The 25808-nt window shown below is 44.2% G+C and overlaps 1 protein-coding gene and 1 long non-coding RNA gene across 6 annotated transcripts in view; one reads left to right on the top strand and one right to left on the bottom strand.

The window, feature by feature from the left end:
- Positions 1-25808, bottom strand: part of LOC147029817 (uncharacterized) — a 110207-nt gene that overhangs the window by 33920 nt on the left and 50479 nt on the right. Inside the window, exons 4-5 of the long non-coding RNA XR_015056097.1 lie at positions 6985-7131; positions 4664-4770 (exon numbers count right to left, since the gene is read on the bottom strand). This is a non-coding gene — a long non-coding RNA (uncharacterized LOC147029817). The remainder of the gene's footprint in view (positions 1-4663; positions 4771-6984; positions 7132-25808) is intronic.
- The window catches only part of LOC147029818 (protein mono-ADP-ribosyltransferase PARP14-like), a 171760-nt gene that overhangs the window by 126106 nt on the left and 19846 nt on the right, over positions 1-25808 (top strand). For 4 of the 5 annotated variants that reach the window (XM_085873171.1, XM_085873175.1, XM_085873170.1 and 1 more), the window contains 4 exons: positions 6998-7180; positions 17610-17717; positions 17825-17887; positions 23833-24009. In XM_085873171.1, coding sequence (XP_085729297.1) covers positions 6998-7180; positions 17610-17717; positions 17825-17887; positions 23833-24009 — 531 coding nt within the window. The remainder of the gene's footprint in view (positions 1-6997; positions 7181-17609; positions 17718-17824; positions 17888-23832; positions 24010-25808) is intronic. The other variant, XM_085873173.1, reaches the window with a different exon arrangement.

Here is a 25808-nt window from a genome sequence, read left to right as displayed (position 1 = left end):
GCAATTGAGATTTTAGCTGCCATTCTTGGGATGCTCCAGAACTTGAGCATCCGATGGGAAAGTGTTCATCTTGTCCTGAGAGACAATGGCCTGAACATGAAAAGGGCTATTACGGAGGCAGAAATGAATAGCATTGGATGTTTTCAGCACACGTTGCAGCTGGCAATCAACGATGCATTGAAGGTCCAGCGGACCATTGGCAATTTGATTCTTGTAGGCAGACGAATTGTTGGCCATTTTAAACATTCGCCTCTCGCAATAAGGAAACTACAAGAAATTCAGTCCAATCTGAACATTCCAGCCCATCATTTTATACAGGATGTGCCAACATAATGGAACACGACCTTTTACATGCTGGAACGACTTGTGGAGCAAAACGTGTTGTTGCAATCTATGCGATAGATGCTTCTCTTCCAGTTCTGACCTCAAATGACTGGATTATCATGGAGAAACTAGTTGAGAAGCTGAAACCATTTGAAGCGCTGACAAAGCAAGCATCGGAAGAATCGGCCAGCATGTCCATGATTATACCATCGATCACCATGATGATCCGCTCGCTCGAGAGGCACGTCGATGATGGTGGCATACAGTTGACGACAAATGCGCTCATTGAGTCACCCAAGCACCGGTTGGAACCATACCTAGAAGAGAAAAAAGTTGTCGTGGCAACCCTCCTGGATCCTCGATACAAAGGAAAATTCTTCTCAGATGATGTTGCCACAACCGTGGCTGATGTCATCTGCAAGGAACTCATCGACATTGAACTCAGCAATACAGCAAGTTCACAAGACACCTGTGTATCGCCGCAGGGAGATGCGTTTGACAATGAGCAGAGCTGCTTCGATGAGACTGCAGATGTCGGCACAAATGCATCAGGAAATCAAAATGATCTTCAAATGTACCTCAGCGAATTGACAATCCATCACCGAAATGATCCACTTGACTGGTGGAAATGTAATGCCCCACGATACCCCAAACTCGCACACTTTGCATGGAAATACTTGTCGCCCCTTCCCACCAGCGGCCCTCGTGAAAGATTGTTCAGTGCTGCTTCTGCAGTATATGATAGCAAAAGAAACTGTCTTGCATCTGACAAGGCAGAGAAACTCATCTTTCTCACAACAAATCTGAGCTTTGTCAACTTTAAAATCTCTTGTTTTACATTTTTCTTTTCAATATTTGCTGATCGATTTGCTTAATGTGGACTTGCACTTGATAAGGCGGAGATGCCTTTGTAATCCTGGGACTCCCTGTACTGTATTTTCATATTTTTAACAAAACTGGCTTTTCACATGGCTAGACAAGTATGAAACGCTTCTTTTTATATTGATCAGTAACATCGAATGAGCACACAGGAACTCATCATTTGTTTATAAATGACAGGATGCTGTGCCATTCGACACTCAATAACATCGTTTGTGGGCATGGCGCCAATCCGGTAATCACTTCATGTGTATACCACAAACTATAACATCATTATTTAGCAATGTATAATCGGCAGATTATTATTATTTTTGAATCGGTAATTTATGACAGTGAAATTTCCAAATCGGCACAACACTAATATATACCTGAATTGAACCCCCTAACTTGATGAGGCGGCGGGGCACAGATCAAGTCCCATCACAGCGCTTGCTGCACAACCTATCAGCAACAAGTGTCGCATTCCACGTGAACACATTGTCTCTGCCCTGCTGATCACCAGTCAGGAAGTTTGCAGCCAGGGACATTAAATTCAACGAAAGAAGCACACTGACTCTATGACATGATGATGTAAATTATGCACATGATGTCATCGTGTCACAGTCAACGTGCTTCTCTCGTTGAATTTAACATATAGGGTGTGTCATTAAAGGTTAACCGCTTCAAATGACCTTTGTACTTTTAGTCATTACCTTAATGGGTTTTTTTTTTTGCTTTACAAGAGTGATCAATGATCTTTGGAGAAGTCATTCAAGCATAACCAAAGTATTCGACAGAAAAAATGACATTTTCTACATTTCTAATGACGTTTAGAAAATGAATGGTCTCCACACAGCCCCGACCTCAATCCGCTGGATTTTTTCGTCTGGGGAGCTTCGAAGAATAATGTCTCCAATAAACACCCCAGATCTGAAGGCAGCAGTCAAGGCTTATGTGCAGAGAGTAACCATTAAAATTTGCAGAAACATCATTGAAAACTTCGCAAAGAGTAAACATTGTTAAGTGGTATTTTGAGATCAAATCAATTGCTTCCGTCCAGACGAGGTTCTGCATTGAATATGGAGTGCATCCCAGAAACAAGCCAAGCAAGCCAGCCATTTGTAAACTTGTGAAAAAGTTTTAAAATGAAGGGACGATTCTCAACATTAACAAGGGAAGGTCCGGTCGCCGAAGAAGTGTACGGTGTGAAGGAAACATGGAACGAGTTTGTGACTCAGTCATGCAAAGTCTGAAGAAATTGCATCGCCAAAGATCAGCTGAACTGGGTCTCACTCCCAGCAGTATGAGAAGAATAATGAAACAAGATTCAAAGCTCGTTCCTTACCACATCACAACAGCCCATTCATTGACTGATGGGGATAAAGCAGCACGAGTCGCTATGTGTGAGATGCTGCAGCAGAAGATGGAGGCAAACCCAAACTGGATTCACGATGTATGGTTTTGTGACGAGGAACACTTTCACGTCAATGATGCTGTCAATTCACACAACATTTTCTGAGGACGTCAATGTCCAGATGAGGTTGAAGAGAAGTCCCTTGAGGATCGGAAAGTCACTGCTTTTGTGGTTGTCAGCTACAGAGGTGTGTTTGGGCCATATTGGTTTGAAGACAAAAATGGAAGAACGGTTACCATCAATCAAGAATGATACCAGTCGATTGTCAACGCATTTTACGAAAACTTAAAGCAATCGATGAGCATTGCAGCCCTCCGGCGACAGTGGTTCATGCAAGTCGGTGCATTTTGCCACATACAGCCAACGAAACAATTGCCTTTCTGTGTCAAAAATTCGGACGAGTTCTCAGTTTGTGTTTAGAAAATGAATGGTCTCCACACAGCCCTGACCACAATCTGCTGGATTTTTTCCTCTGTGGAGCTTCGAAGGATGATGTCTCCAAGGAACACCCCAGATCTAAACTTGATCTGAAGGCAGCAGTTGAGGTTTATGTGCAGACAGTAACCATTAAAACTTGCAGAAACGTCATTGAAAATTTCGCAATCCGTGTGAATGCATGTTGTGTGCGTGGGGTTGCTCACATCAAACACCTCGACTATAAGCGCGTTAATGCGTAATGAGTTTCATTTCTCCATGATTCGGTTTTCATTTTCCGAGTTAATTTTTAGATCCTTGTGGAGGATCTCTAAGTCTTACGCACGTTGTTGTTCTTCTGGATTATTTTTGTTTCACAGCCTACAGTTTTCATCGAAACTTCCTGAAACTTGGAATATATATGTAAAAATACCCTGCGCAGACAGTAACCATCTCCGATTTTGAAAATTCCTCCTAGAAAAAAAGTTATGACGTCAAAATATCTCCGCTAATGGAAATCGCCGAAAAAATTATCTCCGAAACTCGGTAAGCTTTTTGAATTCTGTTTGCGGGAATCGAACAGGGCATTAGCAGAGATGAATTACCACACATATGATACATCACTATGACGTCATATCAATTTTTATGACGTCATTCCTATTTTTTGACATTTTTTGTTTCACAACCCAGAGTTTTCATCGGATCTTCGTGAAACTTGCCATGTATATGCAGAAAGCCCACGCGCAGGCAGTAACCATCTCCGATTTTGGAAATTCTTCTGAGAAAAAAAAGTTATGACGTCAAAATATCTCCGCTAATGGAAATCGCCGAAAAAATTATCTCCGAAACTCGGCAAGCTTTTTAAATTCTGTTTGCGGGAATCGAACAGGGCATTAGCAGAGATGAATTACCACACATATGATACATCACTATGACGTCATATCAATTTTTATGACTTCATTCCTATTTTTTGACATTTTTTGTTTAACAACCCAGAGTTTTCATCGGATCTTCGTGAAACTTGCCATTTATATGCAGAAAGCCCACGCGCAGGCAGCAACCATTCCCGATTTTGGAAATTCTTCCGAGAAAAAAAAGTTGACGTCATAATATCGCCGCTAATGGAAATCGCCTATACCATTATCTCCGAAACTAGGCAAGCTGTTTGAATTTTGTTTGCGGGAATCAAGCCGGTCATTAGCACAGATAATTTATCGCAAACCTCTCACTCTCTATCGAGTGCAGCCTGTGGCTGCTGGTTGCATCATTGGTTGGGACACAGCTATGCCGCTGATGCAGTGTCCCCCTTACCAGTACACTGGTGCTCATTTTGCCGACCTCGGAAGGATGACAGGCTGAGTCAACCTCCTGGTGTATTTTAATTCAGTGGCCAACGGGGCTTGAACTCAGGACCCTAGGATCCCAAGCCACCACCCTAACCACTAAGCCAACACCAGGCTTATCGCAAACCTGATACATCACAATGACGTCATATTCGTTTTTATGACGTCATCATGAAGAGGACGAGGATCTTAGCTCATTTGAGCTTGTTTGTTTTATTACTCATTGTTTTGGTTAATGAAGTTTTGAAGTGGTTAACCTTTTATTGACACACCCTGTATATTGTCGTGTCCAGGTGGGGTTAAGACTGACCTGGATGGATCGCTGAACAGTTCTACCTTGTTGGCGAAAACGTGATCCTTGGAGATTATAGCACATGGTACAGGATGGTGGCAAGGGCGTGCACCAGAGGTGCTCACCTGGATGGAGGACAAGGATTTATACTCGAACCCACAACAAATAGACAGATACAAGTAACCTTTAATAAATAGGGGTTTAATGAACATAAATCAAATGTTCATAATGGAAATAAATCATGCATGATAATAAAATGTGAGGTAAATTAAAGCCAAAAGTCAAGGCGTCTCTCCATACAGTTACAAAAACAGACAAGGGGAAAGACAAGACAAAACAAAAGATAAATCCCTCTCTTTATTCTGGTACTTATCTTCGTCCAGAGATTATCTTTTTTGGACCTGGCACCATCGAAACCACGTAGTCACTGCGCAGGAAACCGCACCCGAAAATGGCACCAAGCTGCTCTCTGGGCAGGAAACGTATGTGAGGTATTTGTGTGGCGGTATTCAACGCCAGGGCCCAGAAACTGCTGTGCAGCTTCTTTTCACGAGCGAATATGCTGACCGTTCCTCTCTTGCACCAGGTCCGTTCACAACGATCACCCTCCTGCCTCCTCGACCATATGATGAGACGATTTCTGGGGCCCTGTGATAAGGCCATAGGGAACGCTCTTCTTCCTTCCTCAGAAATGTACACACTTCACGGCTCAGCCGAACAGTCAATGGCTAGCGTTTTGCTCCAGCATGCGGGCAAATTTGCCTCAGCATGAACACGAGAATCGTGCAGCCCTCTTCACCATGTCAAGGGGAAGCCAGTGAGCTAGATCCTTTTTGCCTCCAATCGCATACTTCACCCAACTCTCTTCTCCCCCAAACCTTCTGACCTCACACCTATCCATCATCCACCCAAGGGGCATGGTTTGCTCATCATTCCTGGAGGTGGGGATTTCGCCTGCTTGGAACGTTCGGCTCGGTTGTTGTTTTAAGGACGTGATTCTTTTTTATCGCTGGTCTTGTAAATGCAAAAACATAGGAAAAGGTCATGGGGGGCAATCTCATACTGGGAGAAATTATCCTTAAACCCCAATTCACACAGCACCGCCCCCTGTGCGCTGACACATAACAACTTAAGCTGACAGTTTTCCAGACTTAGTTTACATCGAAATATCTCCTGCTCATCCACGTGCCATGCTATTCTATACAATCCTACCTTTACTTTGAAGTTCCTCCATCTACCCCACAAACAATATATATATATATATATATATATATATATATATATATATATATATATATATATATATATATATATATATATATATATATATACTGTTTATATTTGTCACAGACACAGAGTAACTGGAGAATCAAATCTGTTTGATTGCTTTTGAATTAATATTCAGAAAATAATGTATTAATTAATAAAGACATATTGTGACATTTTCAGTTACTTGGTTGGCTATCTGCCATCGAAGGGAAGGAGACATGTTTGGAAATTGGAAATAAGTTCAGGTTATTGTCATTCGAAAATGTCTTTCGTATCTCTGTCAAACAAATAATCTTTATTGAATCTCTTGCTTGTTATCACTCTCATCCACATTATTGGAATTAACTTTCTTTGTTGATATCACTGGGATATTCCCTTCACAATACATTAGCTATTAATTCAAGCTTTGGTTAAGTTGGTGCATTCACAAACTTCAAGTTGTTATTTGTTTATTGCTCATGGTAGGATGTGGGTTGATTAGGATGGTAGGATAGCCTAGTGGTATGCACACTCGCCTCTGAGATGTGTAGTCTGGGTTCAAATCCCGACTGGGCTATAAACTGCAAGCCTGGTATTTCATAGGCAGGGCAATACATTAATGTGTGTGCAGTCTCTCGGATGTACGATAAGCTGGAGGACCTGCCCACCAGCATCATTTTTTGGAAGATGTAAAATATCTCTATTTTCAGTGAAGAGTAGGCAAACTATCACCAGCACCCTGGGCAAATTCCAAATTCCTGGCACCTTCAGTCAATCATAAGGCCTAGCTGGCTGGTTTGTGAAAGACTTAGGCCAAAATCCTTCTCCAGTCGACCCCATAGGGAGAGAATAATTGGGTCTATTAAAGAAGTGGTAGGATAGGAGTTGATGGTCCTTGACCTTTTAAGGTAGTTTTACTTGCAATTTAAAGTAGCAGATCTCAAAACGTAAATATTGACAAAGCCTTTCATGCATTGCAATGTTGAGGCCCTCATTTTGAAAATTAACACTCAGTGCAAAGGCATCTTATTTACTGTATTCCAAATTTTTATTTGATACTTTGGAGCTAGATGTCATGCAAGTGGCTATACCTCTGTTTTCCAGGTGCAGGTAGTCTCAGTGCTGCTGCAGTCGCAGATGCCATGGTGAAGGCCATAGAGCAGCACACTGCAAGATCCCTGATTCACATCAGGATTGTTGTGTTTCAGTCGAAGATGGTCCCAGACTTCCAGGCCGCACTGCAAAAAGGGAATCAAAATATAGTTTCTGGCAAGAACCAGATTACAGGTTAGTCCATTGTCCTCACCTTTACCTTGTCGGAATTGTAAGATTTTGACCTTTATTTATTCAGTCATACTGTCACGCTGTTAAGCGTGTTATCTCTTATTTCTTATTTTCTTTTTTTTGTGCAGGTTATTATTTGGGATGGTTGGTGGTACATTTCTTGATAGTTTTTTTTCCCACTCTACCCAGCATTGTGTGAGGGAATGTGAATGCAATGTACCATCTCAATGCAGAATAGATGCCTCCATCATGTTATTATGTCACTTCCTATGATTACATAGTATAATACACTTCTATATGTCCTCATCATTTATGTAACATTGTTGACATTAGAATTTAGATTTTCCACCTCTGCATTGTTAAGCACTCATCATGTAACATCATCTTTCACCTCGCCCCCCCCCTTTCTGGCACCACCCACAACCTCTTACAGTAATTACCCCATCCGTGAGTGAAGCATAAAGTGGGATTAAGCAATTGGTCCACTTTGTCTGTCTCTGTCTGCAAGCATCAGTCGATGATAGAGGAACAACTTAACTGTTTGAGTGCTGAATTTTCCAGAATGCAATATATAATTCTGGTATTTTTTCAGGCTAACTGAATAAAACGTTTATAGTTTCTAAGGCAACCATAGGAACAAACACTTAAATAGGAACCAACAATACAGATTGTTGAACAATGACACGGGCCACGATCGTGGCCAAATGCACGTTCCAGTGAGGCCATGATCATGGCAACAGCACTGAAACACTTAATTTCAATTTAATTCTGTATTTTAAACACTGTAGAACACAAATCGGAACATGAACCGGAACACAAACCTGCCGTTTGGCAGTATGAATATTGCAGTTTTGGCTAATCGTGGGCAACCTCTTTATGTGCCGATTTATTTATCACAGGGCTTAACTTCGACCAATCGTGGTTTTTGAGCTGAGCTGTGATTTTTAGCTCGCACCACGAGCCTTCCGCATACTGTTAATAATGGAAGGGCGCTGAAGTGTAAAATGAGACAAAAGTGAATCTTTTCATTATATTTATTCGTTGGGTTATGGAGCTGCAGAATGATTTATAAAAGAAACATCAATAGATTACAAGCAAAAATAATTTAAGAGATCAATAAGGGAGGAATGGTGGGAGTGAGGGGGCAAGTTTAATCTGCTTCAACACAACAGGAGACTTCATTAGAAAGCCGATTCATATTTATTTTACATGTTTATTTCAATTGTGATGTTTATTCTTTTGCTGCAGCCAACTTACCTCCATATTTTCTTGAAGCCCAGGAACCTAATCCCATTTTTCCCACACAAAATTGCTTTTAAATATCACTGTTTTGAATATCACTGCATTTTTCTAGGAACTTAACCCCCACGATAATTAAGGGTTTACTATACTTTGGCTCTGAATTTGGCAAGTTATACGGAGTCTCATCCTGATCACGCATGCACATAGAGGTGTGAGATAATTTTTTAGTCCGTCTGTCTGCCTGTCTGGCAGTCAAATAAAATTGAAAAGAATTCAAAACAGAAAACTTACTGTTTTAAGGGAAGTCATGAAGGACACAAACAGGCATGGAAAATTAATGTAATGTGTTGTCAGGTGGTGTAAAATATATATATATTTTTGTTACATCCTTTAAAACCTTAATTTTTATTTCAACTGAATTGTACTAATTGGGACTTGAACTCGGTAAAAGTTGGTAAACTTGAATTTGTACTTCAGCTTGAACACTGTAAAACAAATTTCATTGTTCGTACTTCCAAAAACTGTTTGTCTAGCAGTACATGGAGAAAATGTGCCATTTTATGCCATCTCGACCAATCAAATTTGTTGCTCACTCTCAGCATTGGAATATCTAGATTTAGACAAAATTGCAGCTGGTAGGAAATATAGATCCTGCTCGGAAACGGTGCATGTGAAGTTCAACAAATATCGATATTCACGCAATTTTGAGTTGGTGCATTTTTGTGGCAAGGTTGTGCACACAGATGGTGTATAGGCTGTCGCTAATTCGCATACCTACCAGAAGTAAAAAAATAAAAATATAACCATAAACTATTCAGTCAATTCCGTCCAATGTATAATTATCTTTTCGTCCATTTGTTTCAAGGAAAAACCTGAGCACTCTAAACAGTTAGTGAATATTATGCTGTTATAGGCCATGCATAGCAAACTCCATGAATACTCCACACTCTAATGGTAATGAATTCCCTTACAACAGCTTAGTGGAACCAGAATATCTGCGAGTAACACCTAAAAGGTGAAGCATTTTCAAATTGAAAAGCTCCCCTTTGAGCCCCTTACACAGATTGTTATGATGCACTTGAAGAACCAGTGATAGGTTTGCCGTTGTCCATGGGTCCATGGCATGGGGTTCACTTGGACAGCTTGGTATACATGCTTCGTCCATTGACGAAGTCCATTGACGTCCATCATGGCGAAACCCAATCCTTATCCCTGTGTCGTAAGAGGCGACCAGGGTTGCGTCAGGAAGGGTATCCGGCGTAAAACCTATGCCAAATCAGTATGTGGATCATGACGGATGATCCGCTGTGGCGACCCCTTAACGGGAGCAGCTGAAAGACGAACATGTATGTGTGTGTGTGTGTGTGTGTGTGTGTGTGTGTGTGTGTATATATATATATATATATATATATATATATATATATATATATATATATATATATATATATATATATATATATATATATATATATATATATATATATATATATATATATATATATATATATATATATATATATTTATCCAAGGTCGGGTTGTCGGCGACTAAACCGTCTCCCCAACCAGGTTTTCTGGTGAGGAGGGTGTTTGGATATGGACACCTAGCAGGATTAAAAACAAAACCTGTCAAAGGGCGGAGGAGTTCCTTGTGAGCCAACGGCCATCCATATCTAGTGCCCAACTGTGTCTGCGGACGTCCTCCTGCAGTTGCGTTACTTCTTATTAGGAGGTTAGTGGCAGGATTTGCACTCCGGCCACCGTAAAACCCTTCATTCCGCAAAACGCAAAAACGCAAAAAAAATCTGAAAACCCACTCCGTGGGAGTACCTCCTGTGCAGCTTCCCTTCGCAGGGCAGCTCACCGGATGACGGGATTGGGGCAAAGCCTTCGGGACCCCCAATCTTTGATGATAGGAGGGAAACCACGGGGTAACATCCTTGGGTCAGATTGCGGGACAGTGTGTCGGAGTGGTGCTGAGGTGTCGTCCACCAGACGGCGGTCTCCTTGGGTTAACCTGAGGCGGTCCCTTCGGGTGGGTGCCTGGAATGTCCTATCCCTAAGAGAGGATGATCACCTGTCTCTGTTATCATCTGAGCTCAAGCGTTTGGACATCGGGATTGCAACTCTCTCTGAGGTTCGGAGACTGGATTGCGGCGAGATAATGGTGGGTGGTTACACCTACTATTGGTCTGGTCGCTCTGATGGTTACCATACCCAAGGAGTTGCTGCAGCTGTGTCCAATAAGCTGACCCCAATGATAATTGAGGTAACACCGGTCAACGAGCGTATTATGAGATTAAGGATTCGTCACTCCTTAGGTGTCATTTCCCTGGTCTCTGTTTATGCTCCGACTGAGGCGAGTGATCTCGCCGTGAAGGATGCATTCTACGCCATGCTCGAGTCTGTGGTTGATCGGTGCCCCAGATGAGATACACTTCCAGTCTTGGGGGATTTCAACGCATCGACTGGAACTGATAGGGATGGTTATGAGGTGTGTGTTGGTCCCCATGGGTCAGGAACTATGAACCAGAAAAGCACTAAGTTCCTTGACTTTGCAAGAAGTCATGGACTTAGGGTGGCTGGTTCATGGTTTCAGCGCCCACAAGCTCATCGCTGGACTTGGTATTCCAACGCTGGCGGTGCGGCAAAGGAGATTGACCATGTCCTCATTGACGGTCGTTGGAGGATGATCCAGAACTGCAGGGTCTACCGGAATGCCCAGTTCCTCAATACTGACCACAGGCTTGTTGTAGCAACTCTAAAGCTGCACCTTAAATCCTGGAGAATGGTACCATCCCAGCCTTGGCTGGATGTTGGCAAGCTCAGGGATGAGAGAGTAGCTGAGGAGTTTGCGAACAGGCTGAGTGGACACTTGGGGGGTCTGGGTGCTTTGGGGGGTCCTGAAGAGTTGTGGAGCGCCTTCAAGACCACCGTCCTTGATGTTGCCGGTGGATGCCTTGGAGCTCACCGCAGGGCAAAGAAGAATTTTGTCTCTCAAGGGACACTGGATACCATTGACCAGAGTCGCAGGGCCAGGCTGAATGGCAGAGCTGAGCTGTTCAGGGAGCTGAGGCGTAAAACTGTACATGCACTGAGGGTGGACAAGGAGGAATATGTGCGAGGAATCTGTGAGGGGGTAGAGCATTACCTGTGGACAGGTGATTCTCGTCCCGCTTACAGGGGAATTCGCGCATTACGTTCATCCAAGCCCATCCCTCGGAGCACTGCAGTTCGAGCAGAGAGTGATAGGCTCTTGACAGAGGAGTCTGAAGTGAAGGCCCGCTGGGCCGGTTACTTTGAGCGGTTGTACCAGGCTGATCCCCCAACTGTCGAGTTGGACGTCAAGGGTGTTACAATCCCTGTTGCTGACCCTCGAATCAACTGTGGTCCACCTACGCTTGTGGAAACACGGGCTGCGGTGAACCAGTTGAAACGGGGCAAAGCTCCAGGGATCTGTGGCATCCATGCCGAACTTCTCAAGGCTGGTGGAAATGCTGCACTCGTGTCGTTGCATGCAGTTTTGTGCTCTGCCTGGAACACAGGCATCATCCCAACTGACTGGTAGAGGGGCCTTGTTGTCCCTCTCTGGAAAGGGAAGGGTGATCGCCAAGACTGCAACAACTACCGAGGGGTGACGCTGCTCTCAGTGCCGGGCAAGGTCTTTGCTCGGATAATTCTCGATAGGGTTCGCCACCATCTGCTTGAGCACCAGCGTCCAGAGCAGTCAGGCTTTACACCAAAGAGGTCAACGATCGACCGTATCCTTGCACTTCGTGTCCTCACCGAACGCAGACGAGAGTTTTGGCAGGGGCTGCTTGCAGCCTATGTTGATCTCTGTAAAGCGTTCGATTCAGTGAATCGGGTTGTCCTCTGGAGGATTCTTGGTCTTCGTGGGGTGCCACCAAAACTGATCGATCTGATGTCTGAACTCTACTCTGGTACTGAGAGTGCTGTGAAGTGTGGTGGTACCATCTCTGACTTATTTCCAGTTGTTACTGGAGTTCGTCAGGGATGTGTACTTGCCCCCACACTTTTCAGCACTTGTATGGACTGGATTCTAGGGAGGATGTCGGAGAGATCAAGTTGCGGTGCGTCATTTGGGAATGTCAAGATCTCGGACCTTGATTTTGCAGATGATGCAGTCATCTTTGCGGAGACTTTAGACATCCTCTTGGGGGCCCTCGAGGTGCTGAATGAGGAGTCGGAGCCGTTGGGATTACGGGTTTCTTGGGTCAAAACTAAGATCCAGGCTTTCGGTGACATCTTGGATGCTGCTGTCCTGTCTGTGTCTGTTTGTGGTGAGGATGTTGAGGTCGTGGAGAGATTCACTTACCTTGGCAGTGATATTCATGTCTCTGCTGGCTGCGAGTCAGAGGTCAATAGACGTCTGGGTCGGGCCTGGGGAGTCATGGATTCACTGGATCATGGGGTGTGGCGCTGCCGGTACCTGTGCGGGAGGACGAAAATCCGAGTCTTCAGGTCCTTGGTACTTCCAGTCTTGCTCTATGTGTGCGAGACTTGGACTCTGACCAAGGATCTGAGACGGAGACTTAATTCCTTTGGTACCAGCTCTCTTCGGAGAATCCTTGGCTATCGCTGGTCGGATTTTGTGTCCAACGAGCGGTTGCTGAGAGAGACTCGGATGAGATTTGTTACCTGCATAGTCCGTGAGCGTCAGTTGCGGCTGTATGGACATGTGGCTCGTTTTCCTGACTCTGATCCTGCTCACCAGATTCTCTCAGCGAGGGAGTCTCATGAGTGGAGGAGGCCAGTGGGTCGACCACGTGCCTCATGGTTGCAACAGGTTGACCATCATCTCAAGGAGATGGGGATGGGCCTGGCATCTGCCTGGGGGATGGCCAGACGGAGGCCCCTGGAGTACCGGCGGAAAGTGGACGCAGCGACGTGCTGTTCTGGCACATGCTCTCATACCTGACCTGACCAGTCTGATCCCCCAGCTGTCGAGTTGGACGTCAAGGGTGTTACAATCCCTGTTGCTGACCCTCGAATCAACTGTGGTCCACCTTCGCTTGTGGAAACACGGGCTGCGGTGAACCAGTTGAAACGGGGCAAAGCTCCAGGGATCTGTGGCATCCATGCCGAACTTCTCAAGGCTGGTGGAAATGCTGCACTCGTGTCGTTGCATGCAGTTTTGTGCTCTGCCTGGAACACAGGCATCATCCCAACTGACTGGAAGAGGGGCCTTGTTGTCCCTCTCTGGAAAGGGAAGGGTGATCGCCAAGACTGCAACAACTACCGAGGGGTGATGCTGCTCTCAGTGCCGGGCAAGGTCTTTGCTCGGATAATTCTTGATAGGGTTCGCCACCATCTGCTTGAGCACCAGCATCCAGAGCAGTCAGACTTTACACCAAAGAGGTCAACGATTGACCGTATTCTTGCCCTTCTTGTCCTCACCGAACGCAGACGAGAGTTTCGGCAGGGGCTGCTTGCAGCCTATGTTGATCTCTGTAAAGCGTTCAATTCAGTGAATCGGGATGTCCTCTGGAGGATTCTTGGTCTTCGTGGGGTGCCACCAAAACTGATCGATCTGATGTGTGAACTCTACTCTGGTACTGAGAGTGCTGTGAAGTGTGGTGGTACCATCTCTGACTTATTTCCAGTTGTTACTGGAGTTCGTCAGGGATGTGTACTGGCCCCCACACTTTTCAGCACTTGTATGGACTGGATTTTAGGGAGGATGTCGGAGAGATCAAGTTGCGGTGCATCGTTTGGGAATGTCAAGATCTCGGACCTTGATTTTGCAGATGATGCAGTCATCTTTGTGGAGACTTTAGACATCCTTTTGGGGGCCCTCGAGGTGCTGAACGAGGAGTCGGAGCCGCTGGGATTACGGGTTTCTTGGGTCAAAACTAAGATCCAGGCTTTCGGTGACATCTTGGATGCTGCTGTCCTGTCTGTGTCTGTTTGTGGTGAGGATGTTGAGGTCGTGGAGAGATTCACTTACCTTGGCAGTGATATTCATGTCTCTGCTGGCTGCGAGTCAGAGGTCAATAGACGTCTGGGTCGGGCCTGGGGAGTCATGGATTCATTGGATCATGGGGTGTGGCGCTGCCGGTACCTGTGCGGGAGGACGAAAGTCCGAGTCTTCAGGTCCTTGGTACTTCCAGTCTTGCTCTATGGATGCGAGACCTGGACTCTGACCAAGGATCTGAGACGGAGACTTAATTCCTTTGGTACCAGGTCTCTTCGGAGAATCCTTGGCTATCGCTGGTCAGATTTTCTGTCCAACAAGCGGTTGCTGAGAGAGACTCGGATGAGATTTGTTACCTGCATAGTCCGTGAGCATCAGTTGCGGCTGTATGGACATGTGGCTCGTTTTCCTGACGCTGATCCTGCTCACCAGATTCTCTCAGCGAGGGAGTCTCATGAGTGGAAGAGGCCAGTGGGCCGACCACGTGCCTCGTGGTTGCAGCAGGTTGACCATCATCTCAAGGAGATGGGGATGGGCCTGGCATCTGCCTGGGGGATGGCCAGACGGAGGCCCCTGGAGTACCGGCGGAAAGTGGACGCAGCGACGCGCTGTTCTGGCACATGCTCCCATACCTGACCTGATATATATATATATATATATATATATATATATATATATATATATATATATATATATATATATATATATATATATATATATATATATATATATATATATATATATTGTTGAGGATTCAGCGGTGGCGGGATTCAGCCCACATCGAATGGGCAAATCTGCTTGATAATTGTGTACGGTCATTGCCATGGAATCTGTCCTTTATTGTGCCTCAGAAAATACATGGCAGCAAGATTTTGTCATTGTTCAGCCATTTATCTCAATTCTTGCCACTATTTACATCGTCCTGTGCCCTGTGATAATTTAAGCTGAAACCGTTATGCAAATTTTTTGACCAATTTTGGAAGTTTGTTGAATCGAGGATGTCGCGACCCCAATCACATGCCTGTTGTTAATGTGGAATTTTCACCAAGCAGTGAATCACATGGTGATATGATTCTCAGGCTGTTCCTTTCATTAAATTGAGTAGAGGTTTTCGGAGTGTATACAATGATAATTTGAATTAAACTTGTTGCAGGAATAGTCAATTCCATCCATCACACCTGTCTGGGAATCGATATTGAATTATTGATTTGCTAGGCTTTCATTTCAATCATTCCCTTTGCTCCATTTGATGATTTAAGTCCTTAGTAGATCAGCAGCAAGTCAGTAACCTGCTTCGCTCTGACCTGTTTAATCCCGGGATTAATTAACAACAGTGAATACCAATTAAAATAACAATTTTTGTGTAATGCCAAAAGGAGGAATTGCACTGTGGAGGATGCCATCCTTTGAAGAATATGTTAACCTAAATGCTTAGTAATCATGCATTTTGAAAGTAAAATGATTCCAAGAGTCGACCTTCTATGCTGATACCTTGGCCACAATTACCCTTCCAAAAGGATAAATTAAAGTGGTAGCTGGTAGGATAGCTTGGTTTTTAGCATGCTCATCAACTCTGAGGCATTGTCAGAAGGAATTGTTGAAATAGTTTAGTCTGGGTTTCAATAATGACAAAACAGGATCCTAATAGAAGGTGGTGTCCCAATACGTCACATGCAGAGCAGTGCGTCATAGACAATGCCATCCTTTGGAGGGCACATTAAGCAACTGTCACTCCTCCCCTCCCCTCCCCTCCCAAGAATAATATACCACATTCATACATCTTCCTACCCTCCTCTTCCAGTCCCTCTTTCTACAATTCTTGTATTAGATTTCTTTCAACTTCACAGCATGAATGGTGCTACCTTTTTATCGGCAATATTTTCCTGTTCATCCACAGTCAGACAGGATGGTGCTGAGGTGGCACGCCTACCTTTGAGATTTTAGTCTGGTTGATTCCAGACCTGACTTGTAAACTCTGTGATTGGTGCTCAAAAGCAGGGTGTTGCATCATAATTGTCATCATCCCTCGGACGGACATTAAGCCAGGCATCCCATCTGCCGGCATTAGTAGATGGACATTAATGATCCTGTGGTATCTTTCGCGAGGAATAGGCAAGTTGTTGCCCGCATCCTGGCCAAACTCCACCTGCCACCTTCAGTCGCACATTAGGCCTGGCCAGCTGTTTTGTGAAATACTTGGGTGACAAAATTTTCCTTGCCTGACTCCACGAAAGGTGGAATTCATTGTGGCCATGAAAGAAGATGAAATAGTAGTACACTGCCCATCAAAAGTTGCCCTGAGGGCATTGAGTCAATTGCACTGTGTGGACTGGCATTACATGTATTGTACAAGTTGTGGACAAAAAAAATGGAAACACCAAAGTGGAGTCAATTAAAAGGGCATTGGGCTACCATGTGCTGCCAGTACAACCTGTACGCACCATGGCATAGAGTCCACCTACATCTGGAATTCTGTAGGAGGGATGCGGCATCATTCTTCCATGAGAAAGTCAATCAACTTGTACCTGTTTAATGGAAGTGGAAAACGCTGTCTCAGGCGTCATTCTGGAATATCCCATCAATGCTCGATTGGATTCAATGTGGTGACTGAGAAGGCCATGACAAATGTATTACATCAGTGTCATGCTCATCAAACCATTGGGTGACCACAAATGCTCAATAGATAGGGACATTTGGGGGGGGGGGGGTCTCCTCTTGCAGCCATGCTCGCCAAAAATTATAGGCAACCAGGCCTGTGCAGCATTTTTATGCATGCTGGGATGTTATTTGCTGAATTAATACATGGGCCACACCTGTGTGGATTCTGTTGCTTGTTGTCCCTCGTTTACCTAGGTGTTTCAATTTTGTTTTGTTTTGTGGCCACTACCTGTTGATTAGAGCAAGTAGAATGGGCAAATTTCACCCTTCTTGAAGATCACGATAAAGTTAGCTGGTTTTAAATTCATAACCCGATTAGTAACATTGTCATTTGACTGGGACTATGTTGCTTTCCGGAGGCATAGAATCCACATATTCTATCCTGCTGCTTTTAACCAGGGTTTATCTGCAATCTCTGCAATTCCAGTTCAATATCCTCACCATTCAGGCACCACCACTACACCCTTTCCACTTGTTCTTTTCATTATTTTCCCCATTTATTTTCCTTTTCTCAATTTCAAGAAATAGGGGACTTGAGACTTAGTTTTGATGTTTGTTAACATTACTTCCATTAATTAACGCAAGTGTTTCTCACCTCAGCTTCAATGTTAAACAATATGCAAGTGGAGATAATAAGTGGAGATATTACAAAGGAAACAACAGACGCCATTACGAATTCTACCAATAGCACACTGAACTTGAACTCAGGTAAAATAGTTGGATTTTTTTTATTATTACTATTCACTGTTTTTATGTTTCAAATTCTGTGTTAACAAAGCAACATCGTGAACGTTGAACATTTTGTGAAAATCTAGGTGTCTCCAAGGCCATTTTGGAGGCTGCAGGGAAGTCGGTGGTGGATGAATGCAAAGCAAAAGGTTTGTCATATATTGTATCGAGTTGTTTTCACGTGTTTTTATTGTTTTCATGTGGCTGTGTTTATATTACACATGCAAAACAATAATGGAATATTTACTGTATTGTATTGTACTGTATTGCCCTGTACTGTATTGCCACTTCCAATGCTGAACTCCTCTCCTCCAAATCTCCTTTCCCTTCTCTCAATTCTTTCCCTTTTTTATTTTTATCTTTAATATCTTTCCTTGTCTTTTCCTTTTTAAAATTATGATTTCCTAAACTTAACCACTCACCACTGCTGCCTGACAAAAAAGTTGCTATATATAGCTCAAGGACCATTAATGATGTAAAAGGGCTGGCAGGATGGCCTTGAGGTATGCACACTCACCTCCAAGCTGTCGAGCCTGGGTTCAAATCCTGACCCAGCTATAAACTGTCATCCCCATGTTTCACAGGCAGGGTAATTCATCAATGTGTGTGCTGTCCCTCGGATGGATGGTAAATGGGTGTCCTGTCTGCCGACATTAGTTGGTGAATGTTAAAGATCCCACAGTGTCCTTCGTGAAGAGTAGGCAAGCTATGACAAATTCCAAATTTCTGCTCTAACCTCCAAAGGGCATTGTATGAGTGGCACAACCATACCCTCAGCCAATGATGCTACCCCGCAGCCTTGTGATAGACAAAATAATAAGAAGAAGAAGAATGAAATAAACACTGTACTCTTATAAAGGCTATCTCGACCCCTGTTCTTCATTGCGCAGCCCACGAGCCACTGCTGGCCTATACAGGCATGAGAGTGAGTCTAAAAAAAAATTAGCTGAAAAAAAACGATGGGCCAAGGCGAAAAAAAAATTTAGGCTGGGGTGCGGGGACCGCCCAGGCTCCCGAACGCTAAAGGTTCCAGGTGTTCTCACCTGCATTCTACTGCATTTCCTGGTCCCTTTTAAGAGGATTGTGTATAGTGTTGTCCTTGTGAACAGGGTAAAAGCACTGAAGACAATCATTGAAGACATGAAATTCATCTTGCAAATTATTAATCAATGTTGTAATGTAAATTGTTGTCAAAATTCGTTGTACAAATCATGAATCAATCTGTAGGATAATATTCTTTCATTGCCTTTATAGTAAATTAAACAAAGTTGACAATAATTGATACCAAGTTGCATAATAAGTGGCCAATAATTGATACCAAGTTGCATAATAAGTTTGCATAATAAGTTGACAATAATTGATAACAAGTTGCACGAAAAGTTTGCATAATAAGTTCACAATCGGTAACACTGTTGCATCCACTAGTTGTTGAGTTCTTGAGTCGATAATGTCGACAGGCGCCTAACCACTGAACATTGTTCACTTCTTTGTCTTTTGGTTCAGGTTATGCTTTTTCTTGCTTGCATGTTGGAGGGAAAGTCTTGCCTTCTTTGCAGCCTTCTCAGTCAGTTCTTTAGTCTTGCGCTTGGTCAACTTACTGAGAGCAGCTGCACCCACTTCTCGCCTTCTTTCTTCTTCTTTGTCCCTCCTGTCTGCCAGTTCTGCCTTGCAGATTTTGTAGGCTCCCCTCGTTCTTGCACAGGTCTCGGTCTATGGGACTGTGCAGTTTGTCAGTCCTACTGTAGTACTCCACTGCAGTTTTTCCTGATGATCGAAGATTGTACTTGACACCCATCACTGCGCTGTAGGTCTCCATGTTTAGTCGGTGTGATCTGACATCCAAGACATCTCCCATGAGATTGAAGGCACTCAACTTGTGGCCCATGGAAGCAGGACAGCAGAGCCTTCACCATTCTTGAGAGAAGGGGGTACCTTCCACCTTCAAAGACCTTGGTCCACCAGTCGTCGATGCGAGCAGACTCATCTTCCTGAGCTGGTGGCAGGCTAGAGTCGATCTGGAAACTCCAAACCTCCAGTTCAAAGGCATCACATTCCTCTGGTGCAAGGACATTTGTCACCAGGCGTGGCAACTTCAGGAGCTGCTCCTGGCTGACAGTGTGCCCTCTGCTGAGTGGATCAATTGCTGAGGCACTTCTGAGGACAGCATTATGCAGGGGCATTTTATTCTGGAGGTACTTTCCACATGTCACATTGGCCTTCTCCACACTCTGCAAGAAGTCATGCACTTCTCCATCTCCACTACGGGCAGTGTTGACAATCTCAGACACACCAACTCCAAGAAACATCTTCTTCACTTGTAGCAGGTTGGCTTTCTCATCCAAGTCAAGGGTCTGAAGTCTCTTGCCTGAGGATGGCAGCTTCTCAGGTTTGACAAAGGCCATGAACTCTCGGACAAGGTCCACCTGCTGGTCATTGAGCTTGTGGATCAGTGGGGCCTTCATCTCAAACAGGAGGACGTACTTCTTCAGCAGCGGGAACACTGATGTATAGAACATCAATATCAGTCTCATCAATTTCTTCTTGTGGAAGACTCGCTGCAGTATACGCTCCTTTCGTGCCTTGCCATCTTTGGTCATATTCTTCTTCTTCAGACATCATGGATCTGGCGTATTCTCTCCTTGGCTTTTGTGTCTACGTGCCTGCGATGGTAGACCTCCACAACCCGTGATAAGTAGTGTGTGTGATCAGCTTGAGAGAGGAAGCCAAAGTAGAAGACAACAAAGGCATCCCACAGCCGCAGAGTGTCAACACTGACATCATACACAGAGAGCCACCTGTGACTGACATACCGCACTGGCATGGTATACCTGACACCAATCAGCCCACAGATTTCCTGCAAGAACTGCTTTAAGTCAGGTGACCATATGAAGTCATTGTAGATGTCAGATAGCATGCGCTCTGCGAAGTTGTCGAATGGGTCGCTCAGCTTATTGGACGCATTGTGAGCATGGTGACACGAGTCCCCATCTATGTCCAACATGTGTGGGGCATTGTTTTCCCTGATGCGAACTTCGACTCCTGACTTGGATCCCCGCATGACTGAGCAAGAGTCCATGAGGATGGATATGCAGTTCTTCCACGGTAGCTCATACTTCTTCAACAAGTCAACCAGTTCCTGGTGCAACGAGGCACTGTCCACTTTGATCACAACAAGGGACTCTAGATGCTGCACTATGACCTGCTTATGCAGTGGGCTGTAGGAACTGGCCAGGACACATAAGACCCTCTGATGGTTTGTGCTTGTTGACTCATCAATGTTCAGAGAGAAGTATTCCCTCTGCAGTGCTGATATCAACTGGTGATGTACGGTATGTCCTAGTCCAAACCTAAGCTTGTAGGAAGCAGATATCCTGTCCATTTAAGCTGACCAAGGGCCTTTGCATCCAGGTTGAGTGCTTTGGCCAGGCTTATCAGTTCAGGGGCAAGGCTGAATGGTAGGGAATGCTGTGCGAGGAAGGCAAGGACCATGGCTTGAGCATTGGCTACCCTGTCACCTATTGGTACAGCAGGCATCGGTGTACAGGGGATGGGGGCAGTAGAAGCAGCAGTGCAAGAGGTAGCAGAAGGTGAGGAAACACCTGGAGAAAAAGCAAAACCCAAAGCCAATGCAGAGTAAAAAAAGAAAAGCCAATCACCATTTATAATACGTGCTTCAGAAAGTGAATACAGTGACCGGTACAGTGATTACACTAAGCCTCAGACTATGTCATTGCCAGGTGCTATTGGTGGCAAACAAGATTGACCCAATTCTGAGTTGTGGCTTGCTTGCCAATTAACATAATTTATTACTGTAGTGAAAGTGCACCACACCACACTACACTACATTGACAGCATAGATGTCTACTGTGTACATGTATACTGATAACTGTACATGTATAAAGCCCAAGGCTATATATTACCAGGAAGACTGTAATTGGATGCCCGGATTCTCTGAATATCACGATGCTTCTTGCTCTCCGCATGGGATTCCAATGACTTGTACCCACGTCCTCCATAAACAATCTCCTTTGAGCACCATGTGCATACAGCCTTTCCTGGCTAGGCTATCTTTTGAATGAAAGCCCCACAAGCCACCGTACCGCATGGCATACGCTCCAGCCATTCCCACTTCCAGGAATTCTTGCAAGTCTTGTCAATTAGTGCAGCCAAACAAGCATCACAATCCCAGCACAGCCTGCGGATACTGAATGCGGCCATGTTTTAGAAGCGACCTTGGCCTTGCACACTCGGAACACCACGCCTCTAGTTCAATTAATGCTGCTGTGACAGTTTCAGGAGTAATGCGGCGAGGTGGTCCGAATGTTATGTTAATGAATCTGGCAATGACGTCAGTGCAGAGTGCCAGGAATCTGATTTAGGTACCTCGGAATACTTTTTTTAGAAAGATCGTCGGCAGCGTGAAATCACTCCCAACAATTGACTTAACCCCCCCCCCCATACCCCCTATTTTTTCTCAACGGATTTGTGCTTAACTCAGGAACGTTCCTGGGTGAATAAATTTGCGGAATTCTGCGAATTCGCAGAATTTTCTCATGCCGGCCTATAGTGTGGCCCTGACGCGTGGCCGATAATACACAAATGTGAAAACGCCCCATCATAATCCACCATCCATCCATTGGGACCATACTCTGTGCAGAGCGTTGGTACTGCTTCAGCAATATCCTTAGCTTATTGGGCACATTCCTGGACAGGTCGCCACTACGTCACAGGATACCAGCAAACTGGCACTCATTTTGCTGACCTCGGAAGGATGACAGGCAGAGTCAACCCCACCTGGTTTTAATTCAACAGCCGAGTGGGATTTGAACTCAGGATCCTGGGATCCCATGCCCACCACCCTCACCATTAAGCCAACACCAGGCATATAGTCCACCATAAATGCTATCAAATTGACTCAATGGGTTCAAATGAGTGTTCCAATACGATGCATAAAAATAACGTACCTACATCAGTAAATGGCAGTATGCAAACAATTATGCTTGCAGCCCATTAACCACAACAAAAAATTAGTAGCCGGTTCCAGATCGGGATCTTCACCAAAATCTAATCAGTTCGTCCTTGTCACACACCCAACCTGTCCACAAAATTTCATCCAAATCCATCCACAACTTTTCGAGATATCCTGCACACAGACAGACAGACAAAGTGCTGAAAACATAACCTCCACTTTCGGTGGTGGACGTTAAAAAAAAAAAAGAGGAGGTGGAGGCGGAGCCTAATAACAGCCATTATGGAGTCTTGCAGGCGATGTGGCGGCTCTCACACTGATGGCTTATCGGCAAAAGTGGCCCCCCTTCTAAAAAATAGTGAAGATCAATGATCTAGACAGTCAACAAATATGGTGAGAGTTCTACAAATCACTGTGAGAAAGAAGGTGAGGCAACATTTCAGTTGTCAGGCTTTCTCTTTCCCACAGTGGTTAGCATACCTTTTTTGTTCTTGTCTACAATGTTGAGGCTGATGTAGGAGCGAGAACATAGAACAGATCAGATCATAACAACACAAGGAACAACAGAAAGAAGGGGGGCACCAACAGCAGGGTTAAAGGATGAAATAGAGGGAGAGTTGGACAATTAATGGGTGTTGGGAGGAATGATGGGTAGGGGAGGATGCATAGGATATACAAAGTGGATAGAACAAAACACTCAGGAAGGAGAAACGGGAAATTTGGAAGGTGGGCTTGGGGGTTAGAGGTTGGCAAAATGAGTGCCAGCATGCTGGTATACTGTGGCAGAGTGGCGACCCGTCCAGGATTGTGCCCAATAGCCAAGGAGACTGCTTAAGTAGCACCAACGCTCTGCAGAGTATGGTCCCAATCTCCTCTCCTCCTTGGGGTTAGAGATGGGTGGGGTGGGAGGGAGGGCAGGTGCCAGAGTCATCGGTGCTGAGGTAGCTTTCTGAGAATAGCCAGTGATGTCTCTCCCAATAATATTATCAGCATCCTCATTTTTCCTTATTATCCATATTTTTCTGCTGACACAGACCAAGTATTGGCATCATAAGGTCTAGTTTTCATTGAATATCTAGCTAGACATTGTGCAGATTTGTTCCTAAAAATAATTTTTCCTCACAGGCCAACAGCCTGCTGATGGGGTGGTGGTGACAGGTGCTGGGAATATATCCTGCAAACACATCATCCACACAGTGGGTCAGACACACCCTGCAAAGATCACGTCCTGTGTACTCGCGGTGCTGCAGGAATCCGAGAACCTTAAGTTGTCCTCTCTTTCATTACCTGCTTTTGGAACAGGTCTGACATTTTTACATACAAATTTTAGATTACCTAATTTGTGTACTTCACCTAAATAACAACAATGATGATAAAGTCTGATAATTCTGAGTTTTTGAAATTCCATTGTTGTTTCAATTTAAATTTACGAAGTAGTTGATCGATTTCAAAACTTAGGTCACAGTGCTTCTAAATCTCATATTTGCATCAATATGTTGCTTCTTCATTTTGAGGTTGCACAATAATAATAATGTAAAAATGAATAGTTAATACACTTTACGTAACAAAGCATCTGACATTCATTTCGGTGAAGAATCACTGGCGACATTGAAGAACAATGAACACCAGGTTGTATAGTCCAGTAGATTGGCTGTTTGGGTCATTGTCCCCATCAATTGCATCAGGAATTTTTAAATGCAAAAGAGGTCATTTTAGAATGTTTGTTCATTAAATTAATTACCATATCAATTAACATTCAGGCTTACATCCAGCAGATTATCTAATATTAGGTTTACCTGAGTGAAGTTTTATTGTGCTTTTAATGTATGCTTTATAAACACTCGGCATGCCTACCCTTCATTTTGCTGATTGGTTTAATCAAAAGAGAGCACGTTGAACTTCACAAACATATTGCATATCTATCTGTGAATGTCAATGAGGTTGAAAAATGCAAAAAAAAGAGGATGTTATTTTTTGTTGTTGTTGTTGTTGTTGCTGATGTCTTGGCTGTTGTTTTTTGAGTATTCCTTCTGTCTATTTGTCGATATTTTTTTTAATATTGCTTCGATAAGTATCACTATATATAAATTTGTGTGCTCCTTCTGTGTCTGTCATTCTTTATTCAAAATAGTTCCTGCTGTCATACCATTGAAACTGCAACATTGAAGTTCCAGGTCCTGATTCTTCCTCTTCCCCCCAAAAAGACTGGCTTTTAAAACAGACATTTTTATGATGAAACAGACATGAGTTTTTGTTCCAAGGAGATTTATTATTGCCTTTCCAACCAAGTAAATCGATTATTAGCTTTTCAATGGAATGGATTTTTATTATTCCACAACAGAAGGAACCCTTTAGAATAAAACACGATGGACATACACACACACACACACACGCACACGCACACGCACACGCACACGCACACGCACACGCGCACACACACACACACACGCACACACACACACACACGCACACGCACACGCACACGCACACGCACACGCACACGCGCACACACACACACCTCCTTTTAATAATAGATTAAGCAAGTGTTTATTACTATAAAACATTTGGCCTATGGCCTTACCTTAGGGTAAATTTTAACCCTGTAATCAAAGCCAACTTTGATATTACAGGTTTATCTTGTATAAATTTTCATATTGCACCTGGCCAGTTTTCTCGGTTAATGTTACATTCACTTTTTAACTGCATTTTTTTGTCACCTTTATCACTTTGGAGTAGTTGGTCAAGACTACATATTAAGTTTGATTTGAAAACGTCATGAAACGACAAGGGCACTCGGTAGAGCGCGTACCTCTGCCCTGCAATGCCTGATTCACGAGAACATATCGGGCCCAGTACATTTTTGAAATATCATGCTACATATTGTTGCAAATTCGCGCCTGCCGGCGTGCGATCGGCCGCTCGAATCGAATGGCGGCCGCCTCGCCCACCGGACGGACAATTCTGTCGTGACCCTCCGGGAACTATCGCCCGGAGCCAGTCATGGGTGGGCCTTTCGACCTCACCACGATCGTGCCAATCGGCCACCCGCGTAGGATAGGGTTGTTCGCCAAACTCGACCTACCTAAGTACCCACGTGGATG

Source organism: Eptatretus burgeri, chromosome 3 (genome assembly GCF_056783735.1).
Source record: "Eptatretus burgeri isolate ZD-2024b chromosome 3, Ebu_testis_v1, whole genome shotgun sequence".
NCBI lineage: Eukaryota > Metazoa > Chordata > Myxini > Myxiniformes > Myxinidae > Eptatretus > Eptatretus burgeri.
This window is presented reverse-complemented; position numbering and strand designations above follow the sequence as displayed.